This window comes from Stigmatopora argus, chromosome 18 (assembly GCF_051989625.1).
Source record: "Stigmatopora argus isolate UIUO_Sarg chromosome 18, RoL_Sarg_1.0, whole genome shotgun sequence".
Lineage (NCBI taxonomy): Eukaryota > Metazoa > Chordata > Actinopteri > Syngnathiformes > Syngnathidae > Stigmatopora > Stigmatopora argus.
The window spans coordinates 4,932,745-4,953,569 of record NC_135404.1 but is presented as its reverse complement, the minus strand read 5'-3'; the positions used below and the strand labels follow the sequence as shown (position 1 = coordinate 4,953,569).

Genomic DNA, 20,825 nt, shown 5'->3' with positions numbered 1-20,825 from the left:
TTCAATATGAAAACACACATCTGGAAGCAGTGCAACCAGGGGGAAAAGCAATGAAAGGAAGCTAACAGACAATTTGGAATTATTTAATCAGTATTCATGGACCAAATATAATTAACATCAGTCTGTGATTCAGATATTTCTTAGGCCAGCAGAGAAGGCCTTGAAGACCCTGACGGCACACCGCTGGTTCCCATAATGGTTTAAGTACCGTTAAGTTTAATGGTCATACTAGGCTATTTTTTGATTGTATTAATAATACAAACGTCAAAATGTTGACTGTCTTATCCTCTAACGTTGATACATCTTCTATCTATAGCTATTGTTCACTCCTTACGTGTCATAACAAGGTTGACCTAATTGTCCAACAAGGGATCATGACACAGATACATTGACATGTCCTGTGGACGGACAGCTGCATCTACCAGTGGTCGAGCACACAGGGCCAACTGGAGGGGTGGTCCATAATGGGACGCCGTAACAAGTAAGACGGCCCAACGACACGGCGGCAGAGCTAAGTTTACCGCCACCACAGTAACAGGAACACCCGGGAGGGAGGAACCGCTTGATCGTTGCTTCCAGTTTTGACCAACTTTTTGTTTTTCAAGTGAGGAAATAAAGAAAAAAAGCAGCCACCATGCAATCTTGTGCAAGATGTGGCTTTGTGGTGTACCCGGCTGAGAAGATCAACTGCATTGACCAGGTAACTTTCTCTTAAGTTGATGATTTATATTTTCATATCTTTTATTAATGGGATTTTGGATGGAAAAAAATGTGAGCAATTGTTTTCCTTCATTTTGAGAGGTATTTGTTCTTCCTTGTTTTGTATTGCATTGAAAAAATAATTCAGGTTGGGGAAAAAATGCTGACAAAATTTAAAGTTGCCATTCATGGTCCACTTATAAAAATAAGTAAAACCATGGAGAAACTGTCATGGAAAAATAGGCTTGATGTAACACTATGATGAATCAGAAATGGTCCCTAAATAGTCTTGCTGGTCTTACCTTCATTATGTTTTCATCCACATCCTGCCTGAAAAAAAAATATATATATTATTATTTTTTGCCAGAACTGGCACAAAGCATGTTTCCACTGCGATGTCTGTAAGATGGTGCTGACAGCAAATAACTTTGTCAGCCACAAGAAGAGGCCCTACTGCTCAGTGTAAGTAGCATTCTATGCTTTTTCCCATTTGAACTCATTAGTTGCCATTGATGAAATGACTTAAACTGTAAATCCAGAATATTGACACGTGCAGCATTAAAATCTTCAACTTCAACTTTTCTAATGTTATATCACAAAATTACTATTCAACTGACAGTAAATGTTCAATCTATTTGGACCTATTTCGACATCCATCAACGACTGTTTTAAATGTATTTTTTCTGCCTACCAAAGCACACAATGAGAATATCTAACATACAACTAGGGCGGCAGGGAATGAGTTTATTGTAAAAGTAATCTTCTGCGTTAATTCCAGCCTAAATAAATCAGAGAATATTTTGGGTTATTTCTAATGAAATCTTTGTTTGCCAAATTAAAACATGTTTTTTATCATATTATCTACTTTTGCTTTTCTGGTATTTTTATTTTAATTGCATATTTACTTACTACCTTAGGGATTTTAAAATAAAAATCTGTATAGACATACACACACACACACATATACACATATATATATATATATATATATATATATATATATATATATATATATATATATATGTATATATATGCATGTGTATATATATATGTATATATATATGCATGTGTATATATATATATGCATGTGTATATATATATATGTATATATATACATATATACGTAGATATAGATATATATATGCATGTGTATATATATATATGTATATATATACATATATACGTAGATATAGATATATATATGCATGTGTATATATATATATATATATATATATATATGTATATGTGTATATGTATGTGTATATCTATATGTATATATATGTATATGTATATGTGTATATCAATGTGTATATCTATACGTGTATATATATATATATATATATATATCCAGACATGTGTGCGTTTGTATATATTTTTTAAAGATTGTATATAAATAGATTTACTCAAATATTTCAAAATTAATGAAACAATTAGTTTTGAAAATATATAAATGCCACAGAAACATGATCAGTTCAAAGGGGTTTGACGTCTATCGCTGTCATTGCCGTTAAATAAGTTGAAGAAAATGTCCAAAGGTGTGCATTTCCCGCCCGCAGACATAACCCGAGGAACAACACATTCACCAGCGTATACGAGGCGCCCATCAACATCAACGCCAAGAAACAGAGCAAGACCACCAGTGAGGTGATGTCACTCAATCTTTGGAAGCCTGTGCAACATGACACACCTGAAATCACAAAAGCAGGAATTTAGTGCTGGGATGACTTGAAATTTCCAGGAAAGGTGGCCGTGAGCGCGTAGTGACGGCAACGCGTCGGAATGGAGGCGGACATCCATTCGCGGTTATTTCGGTGCACGGAGGACTTTTATGTTTCGTCCGGCTATAATTAAAAGACCCCAGCTTCTCTTCCTCTTCTCCACCTGTTGGATTTTGTCTGTGTCACGAGCCCCCCCGGCTTATATTAACGGAAGGCTACCCAGCTCAACGGCTACTGAGGATTCAGACATGCTGATATCTGATCTGACTCCACTTCTGGCTAAGCCTGCTAAAAAGGATTATTTTGATAGTCAACTCATCACCTATTCTTTTTAACCCATTGATTCATAAATTGCCATTAAATATACGTAGTCACATGAAAATATTAATGATATAACAATTAAACGAGCAGCCCGGCGGTTGAGTGGTTTGCGTGTCGGCCTCACAGTGGGGGATCTGGGTTCAAATCCAGGTCGGTCCACCTGTGTGGAGTTTGCATGTTCTCCCCGGGCCCGCGTGGGTTTTCTACGGGTACTCCAATTTCCTCCCTCATTCCAAAAACATGCATGGTACGCTGATTGGACAATCTAAATTGCCCCCAAGTAGGAGTGTGAGCATGAAAGGTTGTTTGTCCCCTCGTACACTGCGATTGGCTGGCCACCAATTCAGCTGGGATAGGCTCCGGCACCCCCGCGACGCTAGTGAAGATAAAGTGGTTCAGAAAATGGATAAATAACAATTAAAAAACGTAAAATGGGAAAATCCCAATTCAAAATAGTAGAAAATTAAGAAATTAATTTCCACCAAAAATAAATGTGCAAACAAATTAAACGTAGAAATAAATACATTTGAAAAAAAAACGGCCATATGATTTCCTTTTCATTTCTAAACGAAATATAAATAAATACATAAAAATATTTAACAGTTTCAGTTCTATTGACAATCCATAGCAGGAAAATAGTTAAAAGTCTCAATAATGAGCCAACAATGTCTCTAAATGACTATCAAAATAGTTGTGGATTATTTGATAACTTAACATTTACGTAATTGCCAGCTCTACTAGCGACCGATTCATGCTTTTGCTAGCATGTGTCATTTTCGTTTTTTTGTGTGAATGATAACCTCAATGTACCATTGCCGATGATAGATGTCCAATCATGTGGTGTTCCATTATACCTCTGCTGTGAATTTCAATTACAGTGATACCTCGACATACGAGCAATTTGAGATACAATTAAGTAAAATTTCGGGCAAATATTTATCTTGAGATACGAGACAAATTTTGATATGTGAGCATACAGCGGACGCGAGAGGCTGCTCATAAGAAAATCATGGCCACTATCTCCCTCGCTGCAACTCCCTCGTGTAATGTTTCTACGAGCACTGGGCGGAGTGTTGTATTTTTTCAGTGTTTTTTTTCTTCCCGTCAGTCAGTGCGAATGGCGGAGCTTGTTCGCTAATACGAGAGGAGTACTACTTACCGGGCAAGTTGGCAAGTGGTCGTGCATTATCCTATTGTGAGGACATTTGTGTGCATCATTTTCGGAATATTTTGAAGGGAAGACAAAAGCAAAAACCCTCGATAGGTTTGCATCTGAAAGTCAGGGTGGAGGCGGGGCCAATAGAGCCAACCCGGGAGAAGAAATGTATCAAAATTTAAAACTAAATTTGAATTAAGTTTAGTGTAAGGTTAGATTCAACTTATTTTTGAGTGTGTCTGCATCGTAATCCAAGTGCATTTAAATTTGTTTATGTTATGAGCGCAAAAAGTCCCCCCCCCTCGGCCCTCCACAAAATCTGTCTAATTTTAGTACCATTAAACACATCTTAGTACTAATAAACCACTAGTTATTTGTCACTTTGTTAATGGCAAATTAGAACAAATAATAATGTTTTCCATTCCAATATCCTGTTTTGGGTGCTTTTTCAGAGGGTTAGAACGAATTAATTTGTTTTTAGTTCATTTCTTTGGGAAACCTTCATTTGCGTTACGAGTAAATCGACATACGAGCTCAGTCCCGGAACAAAATAAGCTCGTATCTCGAGGTACCACTGTAGTTTAACACCAGTCGACGACATTTATCTCCGTCAATGGCAACCAAGGTGAAAAAGCCAACATCTCCATCATCATGGTTAGACTGGAGATAGGCACATGTCCAGTGTTGGGCTTGTGCAAACGTGTGCTGGTCTTGGCTTTAACGTTTTGTGGTCTATGTGTACCTGTAGCTGAAGTATCACGAGGACGGCGATCGATTTATGTCCACCTTCCACTGTGACATGAAGTCAACGGAGCTGGAGAGGGCACGTCTAGCCAATCAGATGGCCAGCCAGGTGAGCTCCCAAAAGGGAGTTCTGGTCCAAACGTGGTTGGCTTTACTTTAAGTTTTTGCCCTCCGTCTTCTGGAATAAACCACAAGGAAGGACTTTTGTGCTGAAAATGTAACTTTTTTTGGCGGTAATGGATACTAAATACCTTTTGGGTTCACACAGGCCTTCAAGTCGCAATCGGAATTCTCTCAGGAGCAGACATGGTATGGCATGGTCACCAACCAGGAGATTGTGACCATGTCGCAGGCCCAGATGAACATCAGTGATGTAGGTTGAGTTGTTGCTTCTCTTCTCAAAGATTTGTCCGAACCTGCATTTCTAGAACGGATAATACAAATCAGTGTTCTGCAAGCAAGAGGTGGAATGTGGTAAATTTGCGGCAATTCGAGGTCCTTAGCTGTTGATTTCCAATCACGTCAGTTGATTTGGGGCTTATTTACGTAGAAAGATCAATTCCTGGTAAGTCCTATTGATTTCCGGGCAGAATCAGGTGACTTCCAGTTGATTTCTGGTCTCTTTCTGTTGATTATGGGGGAATTTTTGGGCCACTTATGGTATTTACAGGGCCTGTCGGTTGATTTCAGGTCACTTTTGAAGCCCATCCTATTTGTACAAGTTATTTTCTATTGATTTTGGTGAAATTACGATTTAATTGCTGTTGATTTTGGAGCATTGCGGGGCAGTTCCTATTGATTTTGGAACATTCTGATGATTTCTGGTCAAGTTGTGTCAATTCTTAGGTAAAAAAAAAAATCAATAGGAGTTAGTGAAAACGTTTTTTGGTCTTCAGTGGGTATTGAATGTTGTTTAAAAGTGAATGGGGAAGTTTTTGTCAAATTTTAGGGGGACATGTTGACTCTTGGGGAAAAACTAAAGCTAATATTAGTTTGCCTTGAATTTGTGGTGCTTTTCTGTAATGCAAATGCAAAAGATAAACGGACTATAAAAAAAAGCAATGTTTCATCGAATTTGTGTGTGGGATGCTTTGACTTTAGCGTTTCCACGAGATTACAGAATCTAAGTACGACTTTTGTGACATCTTATCGCAGGTAAAGTACATGGAGCAATACGAGCAGTCCAAAGGCAAAGGCAGCTTTCCAGCTCTGATCACACCAAGCTACCAGGTGGCCAAAAACGCCAACGCTTTAGCGAGCGACGTAAGGGAACATCTACCAATCCGGTCTGTCGTTATGTGTCCATACTGAACTTTTTTGCGTTCTATCCCAAAAGCTTGAATACAAAAAAGGGCACGAGGAGAGAGTTTCAAAGTACACCGCCTTTGCGGACCCCCCGGAGGTGATCCTGGCGAAGAAACAAGGACAGATTGTCAGCGATGTGAGACCTTGTCACACACCGGCCTTCATTTCAACTGATCCGAATTTTTAATACACTTTTTTTGTGGATAATATTCTTAATGCAGTACGCCTACACGGAGGATTACGAGCAGCGCAAAGGGAAAGGCAGCTTTCCTGCACATCTCACCCCAGGATACAAGATGTCCAAAAAGGCGTGCGAACAGGCCAGCACTGTAAGCGGTGTAAATCCTCTTGTATCATGTAACGAACATACTAATATAGATCTCTGTGGGACTCCATAAGTCATCTTAAATCATCGCTGCAAATGTTTCTGTCCTGCTTGTTAAACATATACTATAGTCAGAGTGATTTTCAGTTCTATACAAAATGTGGTTGAAGTCAAGCGCTTTCTCTGTCTCTTACGCAAGGTGAAATATCGGCACGTGTACGAGCAGGAGATCAAGGGCAAAGCCAGCGCTGAAGTCGCCGCCACAGAAATGCTACGCGCCAGAGAGAATGCGGATCACTTGAGCCAGGTCAATCATTTGTCTTCCAAAAGTTAGCTAAAAAGCGTTTAACATTCCTTAGATGAATCTTCTCATTCACTGCCAGCCAAGGTTATAAAAAACGAAATTGATATTTTTCTGCCAATCCATTTTGACTGGGAGGGGCTAAATGGTTCGAATGACATTTTGATATTGGCATCAATGAGAGCCAGAGTGGTAAAGTCCAGAGATGGAGATTAGTGATGTTCCAATCCAATATTCAGTATCAGCACCTGCACCCAAAATGGCCATGTTTGGAGTATCGGATATTATCGGATTTGGTCACAAGATCGGATCTGATCCAGTTTTTTTTCTCAGTACATACTATGGTACTTTTTGGCTGCTGTAAATCAAACCACAAGGCAAACCTGTTTGCCGAGTGGTAATATATATCTCTTTATAAGATAACAATCGTTACAGAGCATCGTGTTATATTAGTAAACGAAAAATTTATAGGACAAACCAGCAGGGCTTGCTTTAATACGAAAAAATATTTTAAATTATTTTTGCATTGATTTTAATGCTCCAAAAATATGAGCATTGAATCGTTACTGGCAAAACATATCTTTAAAAAAAACGGATCGGAGGTAAGAAAAAAATCTCCAATGGAGACCCAGACTGAGCCTCTGGGAAAATAAGTCCGAAAGTCAAAATTTGTCTTGAAACAAAACTTCAAGTATACACTTATACGTGTATATATCACTTTCTCATAGAAATGTAGTATATAATATACAAAAAGTTTAGCACAAGATTAAGCAGGCAAATAGTGCGTGCGTAGCACAGTCTATCAGGTTTAATTGAGTACTGGGGCGCCAAAAGTAAATGGCATAGGATTATGGGAGAATCATTTTAAATGTGTTCCTGTAGATGACCTACACCGAAGCGTACGAGCAGCAACGGGGCAAAGGAAGCTTCCCCGCCATGATAACGCCCGGTTATCACTTTGCTAAGAAGGCTCAGGAAAACGCAAGCGACGTGAGTAGATGAATCCATATTGATTTAAATCTACATTGATTAGGTTAGCGAAGAGCGTTCTTCCATCTGCTTTTCCCGCAGCTGAAATACAGAAAAGACTTGAATAAGATGAAGGGCTCGTCCCATTTCCACAACCTGACCTCTGAGGACAACCTGGCCCTGATGAACGCCCGCAAGATCAACAAGCTCGTCAGCGAGGTATGGCTGGCGCTTGGCTCGGTATCCTGGACATGCCACAACTGCATCGTTCCCACGTCATGTCAGTGCACATGTCGTAGTCTTTTGGTTTTTATTGCAAGTGACTTGTGACGCTCGCTTTAAATTTATTGTGTGGCTCTAGATCAGGGGTAGGGAACCTATGGCTCGGGAGCCATATGTGGCTCTTTTGATGGTTGCATATGGCTCTGAGCTAAAATATGGAAACCGGTGGTGAGAGAGCCGAGTCCTGAACGCACCAATATGAACGTCATGTCGGCAGTGCTATTGACTTGTTTTTTTTCATTAGAGTCTTCTGCATCTATTCTCTCATTGATACTCATTAATATTCATTGATTAGCAACAGCGTAACAATGTTGTCAAAATAATTCAAAGACTCTTTGTACTTTAAAAGTGGTAAAATGACTAAAAAATTGGCACATTTTCATGTATTTTGACTTTTAAATTATGAGTATGGCTCTCAAGGAATAGCATTTGAAAATAGGAATTGTTTATGGCTCTCTCTTTCAAAAAGGTTCCCGACCCCTGCTCTAGATAGACCAGTGTGCCATTATGTGAACAATAGAACTGTTAGGGCTAATCCCGAACATCAAAATAATCTTCAAGCAGAGGAGGCATCAAGCACGGAATAGTTTTTGACTCCGTCGGCCGGCAGGAGTGGTGAAATGGCAGGCCGCTTTCTAAAATGGACGCTGCTCGCTCGCTTCTTTGTCTCTTGTCTCGCCCCCACCCTTCCGAAGAGGGAGGGAGCGAACAGACAGAGCACACGTAAATCTGGTAGCTCTGCTCGCGCCAAATACCCCCCCGAGAGAAGGCCGCGAGACTTTTATTTAAGGTAGGCGGAGACAAACTTTAGGCGGGAATACATGAACAAAGAAATGGGCGGTGACATAGTAGATGACGTGCCTTTTAACCTATAGGTGTTATTGCTGTAAAATTCCACAAGGCTGCGTCTGTGCAAAATTCTATTCTCGTGACTAAACTACATAAAAGTATAAAGAATACATTCCATATTCCACAAGTACCATAGTACAAGAAACCAAAGTTTATTTCTAGCTCTATCCGGCAGGTGGAGTATAAGAAAGACTTGGAGAACAGTAAAGGCCACAGCATCAACTTCTGCGAGACACCCCAATTTCAAAATGCCACCAAAGTGGCTAAGTTTACCAGTGATGTAAGTATAAAGTGTTACGATTCATCATGATACTTTTACTCTGGGGATAGTGTAGATAACCCAACCGTTTTTTCCTATTTGAAAAGAACAAATACAAAGAGAAGTACCTCACCGATATGAAGGGCCACTACGAAGGCTCAGGAATGGACAGAAAGACCATGCACGCCATAAAAGCCCGCACGCTGGCGAGTGATGTAAGTGACGCAAAATCATTTTCTAAAGTTGGCATCTGAAAATAAATTTACGTTTGTTGAGAAGCGTGTATGAATAGTACCTGGACATTTTCTTAGATCCTTCTGGTCTTTCTCATGTTATCCAGATTGCATACAAACAATGTAACGATCAAGATCAAGGCGAGTACAACTACCAAGCTACGTTGACACCGGGCTACCGCTGTCAGAGGAAGCTGGACCCGTTGAAAGACGTGAGTTCTGGAGAGTCAATAAGGATGCTTTAGCATTGCCTAATTGAGAGATTCTGCTGTGCAGAAGAACTACAGGCAGCACATTGACCAAGTCAAGTACAACCTTGTGGCCGACACACCGGAGATCCTCCTGGCCAGGAAAAACGCCCATCTTATCAGCAACGTAAGTGCCGAGGCATAAGTAGAATGTTTTAGAATATTTGCAACCAAAAGGCAGGTATTTGTAAAGATACATTAGTATCTGTGTCAATAATGCTTAGCCTCAAACCTTTTTCACAATCCTCATCTAGTTAAACTACAAAGCCGACTATGAGAAGACTAAGCATCTGTACACCCTACACGAGGACCTGCCCCAAATCAAAAAGGCCAAGGATAATGCAGCCTTGTGTAGCGATGTAAGTGAGAACCCATTTTTACCCCGTTGAGTGATTTTCAAGTGCTCGCACTTCAAAACCACTTTCAAACCAGATAAAGTATAAGGAAGCCTGGGAAAAGACCAAGTCCAAAGCCTGCGACATTGGTGTAGACGACCTTAGCATCAAGGCGGCAAAGGTTTCCCGAGACCTCGCCAGCGATGTGAGAAAAGCACAAACCAGATGATCTGTTAAAACTGAAAGGACCACTCACAATAAGCCTCATTTTTGCAGCTTAAATATAAGGAAAACTACCTGAAGAACAAGGAAGTGGCCGTGGGTGTCAACGTGAGCGACTCCAAAACTCTGCATTCGCTTCAGGTGGCCAAGATGCGCAGCGACGTAAGTCATCCACAGTGAGCCAGTTCGCGCAACTGTTTGGAAATTCATTGTGGAGCGCCTCCTCCAGATTGCGTACAAGAAGGGGTCCAAGGAAAACCAGTCCCGCTTCAGCCTGGGTATGGACATGGTCAACCTGAGTCACGCCAAAAAGGCCCAAGCTTTGGCCAGCGACTTAGAATATCGCACCAGACTGCACGACTACACCGTCTTTGCCGACGACATCAAGGTCCAGCAGGCCAAAAAGGCGTATTCTTTGCAGAGTGAGGTAGGAAAACAGATCATTGATGCCAGGTTTTTGGAGTCAGCCCATAATTCTCTTCTGCTCTTCAGAACCAGTATCGCTCAGACCTGAACTGGATGAGGGGGGTGGGCTGGGAGGCCGAGGGCTGTCTCGACCTCACTCAAGCTAAGAAAGCAGGAGATCTGCTCAGCGATGTCAGTTTTTGTCATCTGTCGAATTCACGATAGCGCCGGATTAGGGTGACGCGCTATGACAGTGTTGCTGTCTCTTTTACAGAATAAATATCGGCAGAGGGTGGATCGCGTCAAGTTCACCCATGTGGCGGACAACCTTTCCATCCGTCACGCAAAGAAGAGTCAAGAACTGCAGAGCGATGTAAAAATCATTGTCTTGAATGCACACTAGTCTTGATGCTGGTGTTGCTCATCATAATAAGAATATTTAACTGTGATCTGAAGCTGGCGTACAAAGCAAACAAGGAGCTGATGATCCACCAGTACACCATGACCAAGGATGAACCGCTATTTAGACAAGCAAAGGCTAATGCTGAGCTTCTCAGTGGGGTGAGTGGGGTGAACTTAAATTTAAATTGAAAGGTGGTTTAACTCTTTCAAAATGAAAAAAAAATGGGATTAGCATGGAAAATCTGTTTACTATGATTGTCCTTACAATGTTAGAGCGGGACACCGTTCACTCTATTTCTCGTTTTTCTTTCAGAAAGTCTACAAGAGTCAATGGGAGAAACAGAGGGAAAAGGGCTTTGAGCTTCGACTGGACTCCCTTTCGATTCTCACGGCCAAAGCCAAGAGGGACTTGGCCAGTGATGTAAGTTTTTTTTTTGCTCAAGACAAGCCAAGTTCATCCCAAAACTTCCAATTGATTGAATTCCAAGAAATAACTGTGTCTGGCTACCAAAGCGACATGCAGATCTACTTTACCACTGACTTACCTACTTACTGAAAAAAATGTTGATCGGGTAAATGCCAACTATTTCTCTGGCAGGTCAAATACAAAGAGCAGTATGAAAAAAATAAAGGAAAGGTTATTGGAATTAAGTCGGTCAGCGACGACTCTCAGATGGCTCACTCGGCTCTGGCCACGAAACTGCAGAGTGGCCGCGACTACAAGAAGAACTATGAGGACACCAAGACCCAATTCAAGTGAGGCAATCATGTGTAACACTTATCCCCCTCGAAAGGAGTTACGCTTTACATATTTTGAAATAGAAAAACATCCTTCCCCCAGTGTTTCTCTGGACATGCTGAACATCAGTCAGGCCAAGAAGGCCCAAGATCTGGCGGCTGATTACAACTACAGAACATACTTACATGAATACACCACACTGCCAACTGACATGAAAGTTACCTGGGCAAAGAAGGCCTATGGACTGCAGAGCGATGTAAGTTCCACCAATCCGAGTAGTGGTGCTTTCTTAAGCCTTTTAAAATAACTAAATGGTGTCTATAGAAACTCTACCGATCCGATCTCAACTGGATGAGGGGTGTCGGCTGGGAGGCCTCCAAATCGCTGGATGTTCAGCAGGCCAAAAAAGCCGGAGAGGTCCTTAGCGAGGTAACGTCTCAACTTCTAACTCAGAAAACCTTGTAGGTATTTTCTAGAAAGGAAGCCTTAACCGCTAGAAGTTTCTGTGATGAGAAATTTTAGGTAGGCACGACTGTGTAAAGTGAAGGCACAAAATGACACGATCATACCTGTCAACCTCTGCCAATTGCTCCCCTTTTAAGCCTTAAAAAAACATACAAATGCAACGCGGCACATATTTACTAGCATACAGCGCACTTAAGTCTAAATTTTTCTCCAAAGTGGACGGGGTGCCCAATCAGTATGCACTAAATTCAAGATTCTGTAGATTTGGCTGTATGACGCTGACAGCTTGGGTACATTGCTTGCTGACGCGCTATATGTATATTTTCCAAATTGAATAATTTGATATTTTGCATTTACAAAGACGGGATATTAACTTCCTTATGATATTGACCCTAACAATGTGCTTTTGATTCATACAGTATTTCAGAAAAAGCATCATGATTATGACAATTTTGCTACTTTAGAAAAAGTACCGGCAGGATGTGAGCGCCCTGAAGTTTACCAGCGTTGAAGACACACCAGAAATGGTTCAGGCCAAACTCAGCAACAAACTGGCAATTGATGTGCGTACTCCAGACCACAGTGCCCACCACTAAGCATCAAGAAATCAAATGATGTTTGTCTTTTCAGAGATTGTATAGGGAGAAAGGAGAAAACATGAAACACAACTACACCCTCAACGAGGAGTTACCAGAGTTTGTGCAAGCGAAAATCAACGCATTAAACCTCAGTGAAGTAAGCCCATGCCCAAGATAAATTCTTTCTATCTTTTTCCAGCTCCAACTTGTACAAATTGAAATTGTTTGATTTCAGAGTCGTTACAAAGAATCTTGGATGAAACTACGTGATGGCGGATATAAACTGCGTCTGGACGCTATTCCGTTCCAGTCGGCCAAAGCGTCTGGAGACATCCTCAGTGATGTGAGTGATTAATGGACATAATTGACTTGATTCGAGACCTTTAACATGACATCCATTTAAAATATATATAAGATATTTCAAAGGTTGTGCGTCACTCCAGTTTCTTACCTATGTCTACAATGTCTTGTGTGTCTTGTGTCTGTCTTGCTACTGTAACCAAGAAATTTCCCGAATACGGGATGAAATGAAGTTCTAATCTAATCTAATCTATTTTCTTATAGCAAAAGTACAAAGAGGAGTTCGAGAAGACCAAAGGGAAGATGATTGGGTTGAAAGGATTACAGGACGACATTAACATAGCTCACTCTGTTTATGCCAACAAGCTACAAAGTGATGTAGGTGCTTCCTCTCCCTTTTCCAATTTGCAAACGGTTGCAATAAAATCACGATTCTTCCACTTGCAACATAGATTACATATAAGAAAGAGTCAGCCGGCGAACTCTCCAAGCATCACCTACCCATGGACATGATGGAGGTGGTCCATGCCAAGAAGGCGCAGTCTCTGGTCAGCGATCAGGACTACCGTCTCTTCCTGCACCAGTACACCACACTACCGGATGACATGAAGCTGCAAGCGGCTAAGAAAGCGTACAATCTGCAGAGCGAGGTACGAGACACTCAAATCTTGGCAGGAATTCAATGTGACTGATACACAACGGCTATTTTTGTCAACGATCCAGAGGCTATATCGCTCGGACCTCAATTACCTGCGGGGTGCCGCGTGGATCGCTACTGGCGCTTTACAAATTGAAGGCTCCAGGAAAGCCACCGACCTTATCAGTGATGTAAGACTGATCATTTATCTTCCTGGCTAAGCACCAAGCTAGCAGTCAATCTCAAGTTATTATGCTTTGCCGTCTTCAAACCTGAAATGAGCCGATATTCCTACCTTCTTAGACAAAGTATCGCCAGCAGCCGTACAACTTCAAGCACACATCTGTGGCGGACTCCCCGGATATGATCCATGCCAAATTCAGTGGAATGATCACAAATGAGGTCAGTTTATGATTTTCCGCCATGATGACAAAAGTTATATCGGTAGATCTTCCATCTCTTAGCGTCTGTACAAAGAAAAAGGTGTAAGCGCCCAGCACAACTACACCATTACAGCTGAGAGACCGGAGATCACCCAAGCCAAGATCAATGCAGCTAACTTTAGCGAGGTATAACCGGTTCAGTCTACGTCTCCTTCTTTGGCTATTTGAAACCAGATGGTTTTGTTCTTCAGATCCGATACAGAGACTCCTGGCACAATCTGAGAGCTCAGGGCTACAAGCTGACCATGCAGGACATCCCGTTCCAGGCGGCCAAGAGCTCCACGGGTATCGCCAGTGATGTAAGATTACTATCCAAATCTTTCTAGACCAGGGGTGGGCAAACTATTCCACAAAGGGTCGCAGTGGGTGCAGGTTTTCGTTCCAACCCATGAAGAGGACATCTTTTCACCAATCTGGCGTCTTACAAGTGCAATTAGTGGATTGCTGTCAGGTGCTTCTTGTTTACTGCAGAAATCTCATTGGTTAAAGTGTCTTTGCCTGATAGGTTGGAACAAAAACCTGCTCCCACAGCGGCCCTCGAGGACTGGTTTGCCCACCCCTGTTCTAGACTGTGGTTGTCAAACTGAGCCAAGTACATTGGTGCTCACACTCAATCGCACAACTTGGAATTTTTGGGTGTAATGGCAGCAGATTGGACCCACTATTGGGTCATGTGGTCCGTGTGTTTGACACCCCTGTTTCAAAGCATCCAATCTCCTAGATTTTGTGCAGACTACATCTGCATCAAATCCATGATTTTGTATCCCTTGCAGTACAAGTACAGGTACAACCACCTGATGGAAAAAGGGAAGCACATCGGTGCCCAAAGCGTTTTGGACGACACGTACCTGCTGCACTACACGCATGCAAACCGGCTAGCTAGCGATCAGGAGTACCGCAAAGATGCTCTGACGGCCAGTGGGCGCTACCACCTGACGCCCGATATGGTCCACCTTGTCACGGCCAAGAATGCCCAAGCCTTGGCCAGTGAGCAGGACTACAGGAAGAGGATTCACGAGTACACCGCTCTTGCCGATGACATGAAGGTCAAGTGGGCCAAGAAGGCCTACGACCTGCAGAGCGAGGTAAGACTTCGACCGAGGGCGAAAAAACACCCCTAGCTCACTTAACTCCTGCTTCTGTCTAGACGCTGTACAAGTCGGACTTAAACTTCATGAGGGGCGTGGCTTGGGATGGCGTGGGGGCGCCACAACTAGAGTCGGCCAAGAAGGCTGGAGCTCTACTCAGTGAGGTAAGTTGGTACTTTTGATTTACCAGACACGTAAAAGAGACAAAGCACTTTTGCAGAAGCGATATCGCCAACTGCCAGACAGCCTGAAGTTCACCTCAGTGACCGACTCCCCCGATATTCTCCACGCCAAGACCAGCTATCAACAATGCAGCGAGGTAACATTGTGACCAGGAAATCCTTGTAAATACTTTTGCAGTTTTTGATCCCTTCTTTCTGTTCTCCATTCAGAGGTTGTACAAATCAGGCAGGAACGACGACATGAACAAGTACACGTTACATCCAGACGATCCCGACTTTGTCCGAGCCAAGATGAACGCCCGGCATATTAGCGACGTAAGAACTGCTAAAATTGGAAAATTGCCAAAGGAGCTAACCTCACGCAATCTACCTTTTCTTTCCGGGCCACTGATAAAGCACTGCAGTTACGCATGCTGATATACATTATCCAAGCATGAAGCAACATAGCGTAGACGGGTAGTAATCGTTTTTGGACCCACGAGAGCACTGTTTCTAATCTCAAATCCCATATAAAATTTTACTACATATTTATTCAATCCGTGGATCAAATCTTACTGTTATCCGATCTACCAATAGTACCTTCGCTAATTGCAATTGACAAATTGAGCACACCTTATCTTGAGTGATAATTTCAGTTTTTCCTCTTCTTTTGTCAAGTTTAAATTTTATTACAATTCAATGACATTCTTCTTTCTGACCAATCGTTGAATTACACTCAAGATATAGGTTTCTCCTTACCCTTGCTCTTTCTAACAGTAATGTATTTAACTCATTTGCTATGGGCAGCCATTTCATTTAGATGAGAATGAGTTAAAACATGCCAAAGATGAATTTAAATTCTATTTCAAAGGTTTTCATAGCTCTGACAGTGGCGTACCCTATACATTTTTTTCAGTATCCCAAATTTTCTTCATGTTGCAGAAAGTCTACAAGGCGTCCGGGGAGCTGGTGAAGACACTGGGCTACGATTTGAGGCTGGACGCCATCCCCTTCCAAACGGCAAAAGCTTCCAGGCAAATTGCTAGTGACGTAAGTGTAGCCTATATAAGACATAGTTTCAGCTGAATAATATTTTTGGGCAAACGTTGGGGTGCGCTGAATGACATTCTTTTTTAATCCAATTGAAACTGGTGTCAGTTTAATTCCACTGTCACCATCCAGTGATCACAGTGGAATTAAACCGAAAAAAAAGAATCTGGCAAAAAAGGGAACAAAACAGCATTAAAATAAGTTCAAATGAACAAAGACTGCTAAGCTCCCTTAAACATTTACACTCTTTATGGAATATAACATCTAAATAACATTTCGTGATCTATTGAACGTTATGTCATGAATTCACAGTAGTTTCACGCACTGTTTCAGAACAAGTAGCTGGGCATGGTCCAACTATTGGATTGACATAAAGCTTTTTAAAAGTAATAAAATAAAATAAAAAATACAATAGAAAATAAAAAATAAAAATAAAATGTTTTGTCTACAAGGACAGAAGCCAGCTTCATTGGTGTTTGTAAATGGATTAGATTAGAATTTTATTTCATCCCGTATTCTGGAAATTTCTTGGTTGCAGTAGCAAAACAGAAACAAGACACACAAGACATTGTAGACCTAGGTAAAAAAAACTGGAGCCACACACAGGAAGTCCACAAGGTGGGGACCTTCTGCAGACTGAGACTGAGGTTACCAAACCATAAACTATTGCCGACACCATTCATTCATCCAATTCCTGAACCGCTTATCCTCACAAGAGTTTGCAGGCGGTGCTAGACCCTATCACAGCTAACTATAGGAACCAGGTGGGGAACATCCTGAATCGATGGCCACCCAATCGTAAGGCATGCTCGTACTCATAACTTAGCGGCAAATTAGTGTCCAACCTGCCTACCCTGCATGTTTTTGGAATGTGGGAGAGAAACCGGAGTACTCGGAGAAAACCCACACAGGAACATGAAAACTCCACACAGGTGTATTGAAAAAATTGAAACGTCTCTAAATATAGCTACCAAATTTCATTCCGACCTATCCACAAATGAAAGACTAGGGCATGTGAGTTGAGTGTCCTCAACAACAACAAAGTGAGTGACCTTCCAGTGTAAAAATCAACGAACTAGCTAGACCAACAAAGATAAATTATTTTCAGTATGAAAGTGTAACTCTTCCCCCTTCCCTCGAGCAGGTGCTGTACAAGGATTCTCACCTACGCGAGAAGGGCCAACAGGTGGGACTGCGTTGCGTGGAGGACGACCCCAAAATGCTGCACTCGCTGGCGGCCAGCAAGCTCCAGAGCAACCTGGAGTACAAGCGCCAATCCAAGGAGGAGCGCTCCAACTACAAGATCCACGCCGACCAGCCCGAATTCTTGCTGGCCAAGAAGAGTCAAGCGCAGGCCAGCGACCTGACCTACCGAAGCAAGCTCCACGACTACACGTGTGACTCTCAGCAGCTCCAAGTCCAGCACGCCAAGCGAGCCTATGAGCTGCAAAGCGATGTAAGTCCAACCGCTAAGAGGGGAACTTCAAGAAATGGTTCAAAAACTCAACAGTGGAGCCATCTGGCTCCAGAGTTGTCCAGGATAGGCTCCAGTACCCACGCGACTTTTGTGAGGATAAGCAGAAAACAAATGAATTACCGTATTGACCCGAATATAAGACGATCCTGATTATAAGACGACACCCTTTTTTTCCAAGGCTCAAGATTAAAAAACAACCTTTTGAACACCAAATTCAAATTTTATACCCAATATAATTACAGAACATCTAAAACCAAACAGCAACAAAAATATCTTAATTTTATATTGTTAAAATTTTAATCCTTTTAGTTCATTCATTCATTGTCTGAACTGCTTTATCCTCATTCGGGTCACGGGGGGTGCTGGAGCCTATCCCAGCGGGGGACACCCTGAATCAGTGGCCAGCCAATCGCAGGTCACAAGGAGACGGACAACCTTGCACACTCACACTGTTACGTCTTAGGCGACGTTGTGGCGTGGAAAAATTTAAAACTTAAAGCAGGAATGCTGTCGTGTCTTGTCGCCCGCCACAGGTCAACTACAAGTCGGACCTGAACCGGATGAAGGGAACGGGCTGGACCCCACCCGGCTCCCACAAAGTCGAGCTGGCTCGCCGAGCCGCAGAGCTGGGCTTCGCCGACGGCGTGAGCACGGATGAGGCCATCGCTAAGTACCAGCGCATGATCATGGTGAGACTAAATCACTTTTCAGGTGTGACTTGCTTTTTTGTTTTACTTCCCATGAGGCCCAAATCCCCTTTTTTCTTCCGCCACTTGCAGCTTCACTACCAGCAGAGGATGGAAGAGCAACAAGAACAAGAACAACAACAACAGCAGCAGCAGTGGCAACAGAATAAATCCGAGCTCGCCGAGAGCAGCAAGGAGACTCGAAGAGACGTCAACATGGACGCCACTGAGGTGCTTAACGTCAATCGGGCGAAGACCTTCCAAACAGTGCAGAAAAAGACCACCACTACCACTACCACAAGCAGCAGCTCCACTTTCAAGTCCATGGAGAAGAAATCAAGCAGCACTTCGCAGGCCGCCCGACACGGCACGCTGAAGGCAAAAGTCGTAAAAGACGCTTAGAACTTTCGCTGCAATTCAAACTGACGCCGGACGGATGATTAACTCTTTCAGTGCCATGGACAATGATAGACATCCAAAGCTAAGTTCTTTAAAGGAGTTTAGCAGTAGTAGACGTCGAATCCAATTGAAGTGGGAGGGCTAGCACCGAATGAAGACAGGAAAAAAAAACTGACTCTTCTAACAGTTTTAATCTATTTATTTATTTTAACTTGTGCTCTGTGATTTTGATTGTTCTATAAGGCTCTTAGAAATTAAATGTACCATTAGGGCAGTGGTTCCCAAACTGGGGGGCGTGCCCCCCTAGGGAGGCGTGAAGAGAATTCAAGGGGGGCGTGAAGTCATCTGCTAATTTTTTTTTAAAATAGATTATAAGAATAATAAAATCAAAGAACAAATATCTGCCATTAAATACATGCAAAATATGATTATAGCAGTCACTCCAACGGTCCAACCCGTTTTCTATTAACAGAGATCTGTTTTCCTGAACAATGCTAAGAAATAAATGCAATAAAATAAAATAAGTTCACATGAGCAAAAGAGGAAGTGGGAGGGGGGGGGCGGGGGCGTGCGGGTCTACTGGAAGCAAGAAGGGGGGCGTCAGGTAAGATAGTTTGGGAACCACTGCATTAGGGGAATAGTCAAGTACTTGAAAATAGTAATACTCAACGAACAAATATAGAAAATAAATTGAAAAATACAACAAAAATAGAAAATCTGAAAAAAAGAAAATGAATATAATAATAAATTATATATATATTTAAATATAAAAAAAATAAATTATTAGCATATTGCTCCCTTTTATTTTAGAATACAAGATATTTTAATCCAAGTTTGAAAGTTTCTATATTTATTTATTATGCTTTTTTAATTTCAGCTGTCTTTTTTCTATTTTATTTTCTATATTTAGTATTTTTGTATTAATGCGGTACGTGTTAGGGAAACAAAACACAATCAGCCATCCTACATTGAGATGGATTCCAATACTGTCAATGGCACTGAAGGAGCTCCAACGAAGGATGCGAGAATGTCGTATGTAGACGGAATCGGTTAGGTGTTGAAAAAAAAAAAAAGTTCTGGATACAGTGGCATATTTCCAAATGGACAAAATTGAGCAATTAACCCTTTGTAGGCCAAGTGACTGTTTTTGGCTATTTAAGAAACCCTAAACTAAAAATGAATAAAATGTTAATTTTAAAAAAAATCCAAAAAGTCAGAAATAAAAATTGATTAACACTAGTAAGTTGATAAATAATAAAAAGAATAGCTTTAAAATACACATTTATTTTTTGATTATTTAAAAAAAAAGTATGTTTTTTCAAAAAAATAGAGACAGATATTGCATGGAAATGAAGAAAATAAACTTGTTTTTCATTACTATTAACTCACTTCCTGCTATTGACAACAAAAGACGTACAATTAACTGAAACTAGGAGTTGACCTATGAGTTCACTAGGTACTCTAGAAAGGGTTTAATGAAGAATCAAAATGTCTAGAAAGGCACATGAAAGCAAAAGAATTGTGAAATTTAACGGAACAGACCAGTGAGGTGACAGATTGGGCGTCAGTGGCGTAATGTGATTTGTTATTCGTGTTACGGGACATCGTGAAGTCTGGCGGGATCAGCTTTAATGATGCCAAAATCCAAAGCTGTGCTCGGGGGAAATGTTGCTGCTCACAAAATAAAGTTTTTATTTCTCCTAAACTGAGCTTGTTTTTTTGTCTTTTTTTTTAATGGAAGACTCATTACAGAGTATGTAACAAGTACAGTGGTATCTCGACATACGAGCAATTTGAGATAGGAGTAAAATTTCGGGCAAATATTTATCTTGAGATACCAGACAAATTTTGATATATGAGCATACAGCGCACGGAGAGGCTGCTCATAAAAACATCATGGCCACTGTCTTTCTGGTCGCAACTCCCTCGTGCAATGTCTCTACGAGCACTGGGCGGAGCGGTGCATTTTTAAAGTGTTTTTTCCGCTCTTAGTCAGTGCGAATGGCGTATATACTACTTCTCGTTGGCC

At 41.6% G+C, this 20,825-nt stretch overlaps 1 protein-coding gene across 1 annotated transcript; it reads left to right on the top strand.

Annotated features, from left to right (window-relative positions):
• Positions 1-299: 299 nt before the first annotated feature.
• On the top strand, positions 300-19,069 carry nrap (nebulin-related anchoring protein). The gene is made up of 43 exons (XM_077626721.1): positions 300-700; positions 1,067-1,161; positions 2,256-2,343; positions 4,643-4,765; positions 4,907-5,011; positions 5,794-5,901; positions 5,975-6,079; positions 6,165-6,272; positions 6,468-6,575; positions 7,452-7,559; positions 7,641-7,757; positions 8,845-8,949; positions 9,036-9,143; positions 9,269-9,373; positions 9,438-9,536; positions 9,664-9,768; positions 9,842-9,949; positions 10,021-10,128; positions 10,196-10,393; positions 10,459-10,563; positions 10,646-10,744; positions 10,828-10,932; positions 11,087-11,194; positions 11,372-11,529; positions 11,615-11,768; positions 11,837-11,941; positions 12,442-12,540; positions 12,608-12,712; positions 12,791-12,898; positions 13,120-13,233; positions 13,308-13,505; positions 13,579-13,683; positions 13,796-13,894; positions 13,957-14,061; positions 14,127-14,234; positions 14,709-15,020; positions 15,083-15,187; positions 15,244-15,342; positions 15,416-15,520; positions 16,127-16,234; positions 17,379-17,690; positions 18,245-18,400; positions 18,491-19,069. The coding sequence occupies exons 1-43, from the start codon at positions 635-637 to the stop codon at positions 18,797-18,799; spliced, it is 5,448 nt and encodes a 1,815-aa protein (XP_077482847.1). The 5' UTR covers positions 300-634; the 3' UTR covers positions 18,800-19,069.
• The last annotated feature ends 1,756 nt before the right edge of the window (positions 19,070-20,825 follow it).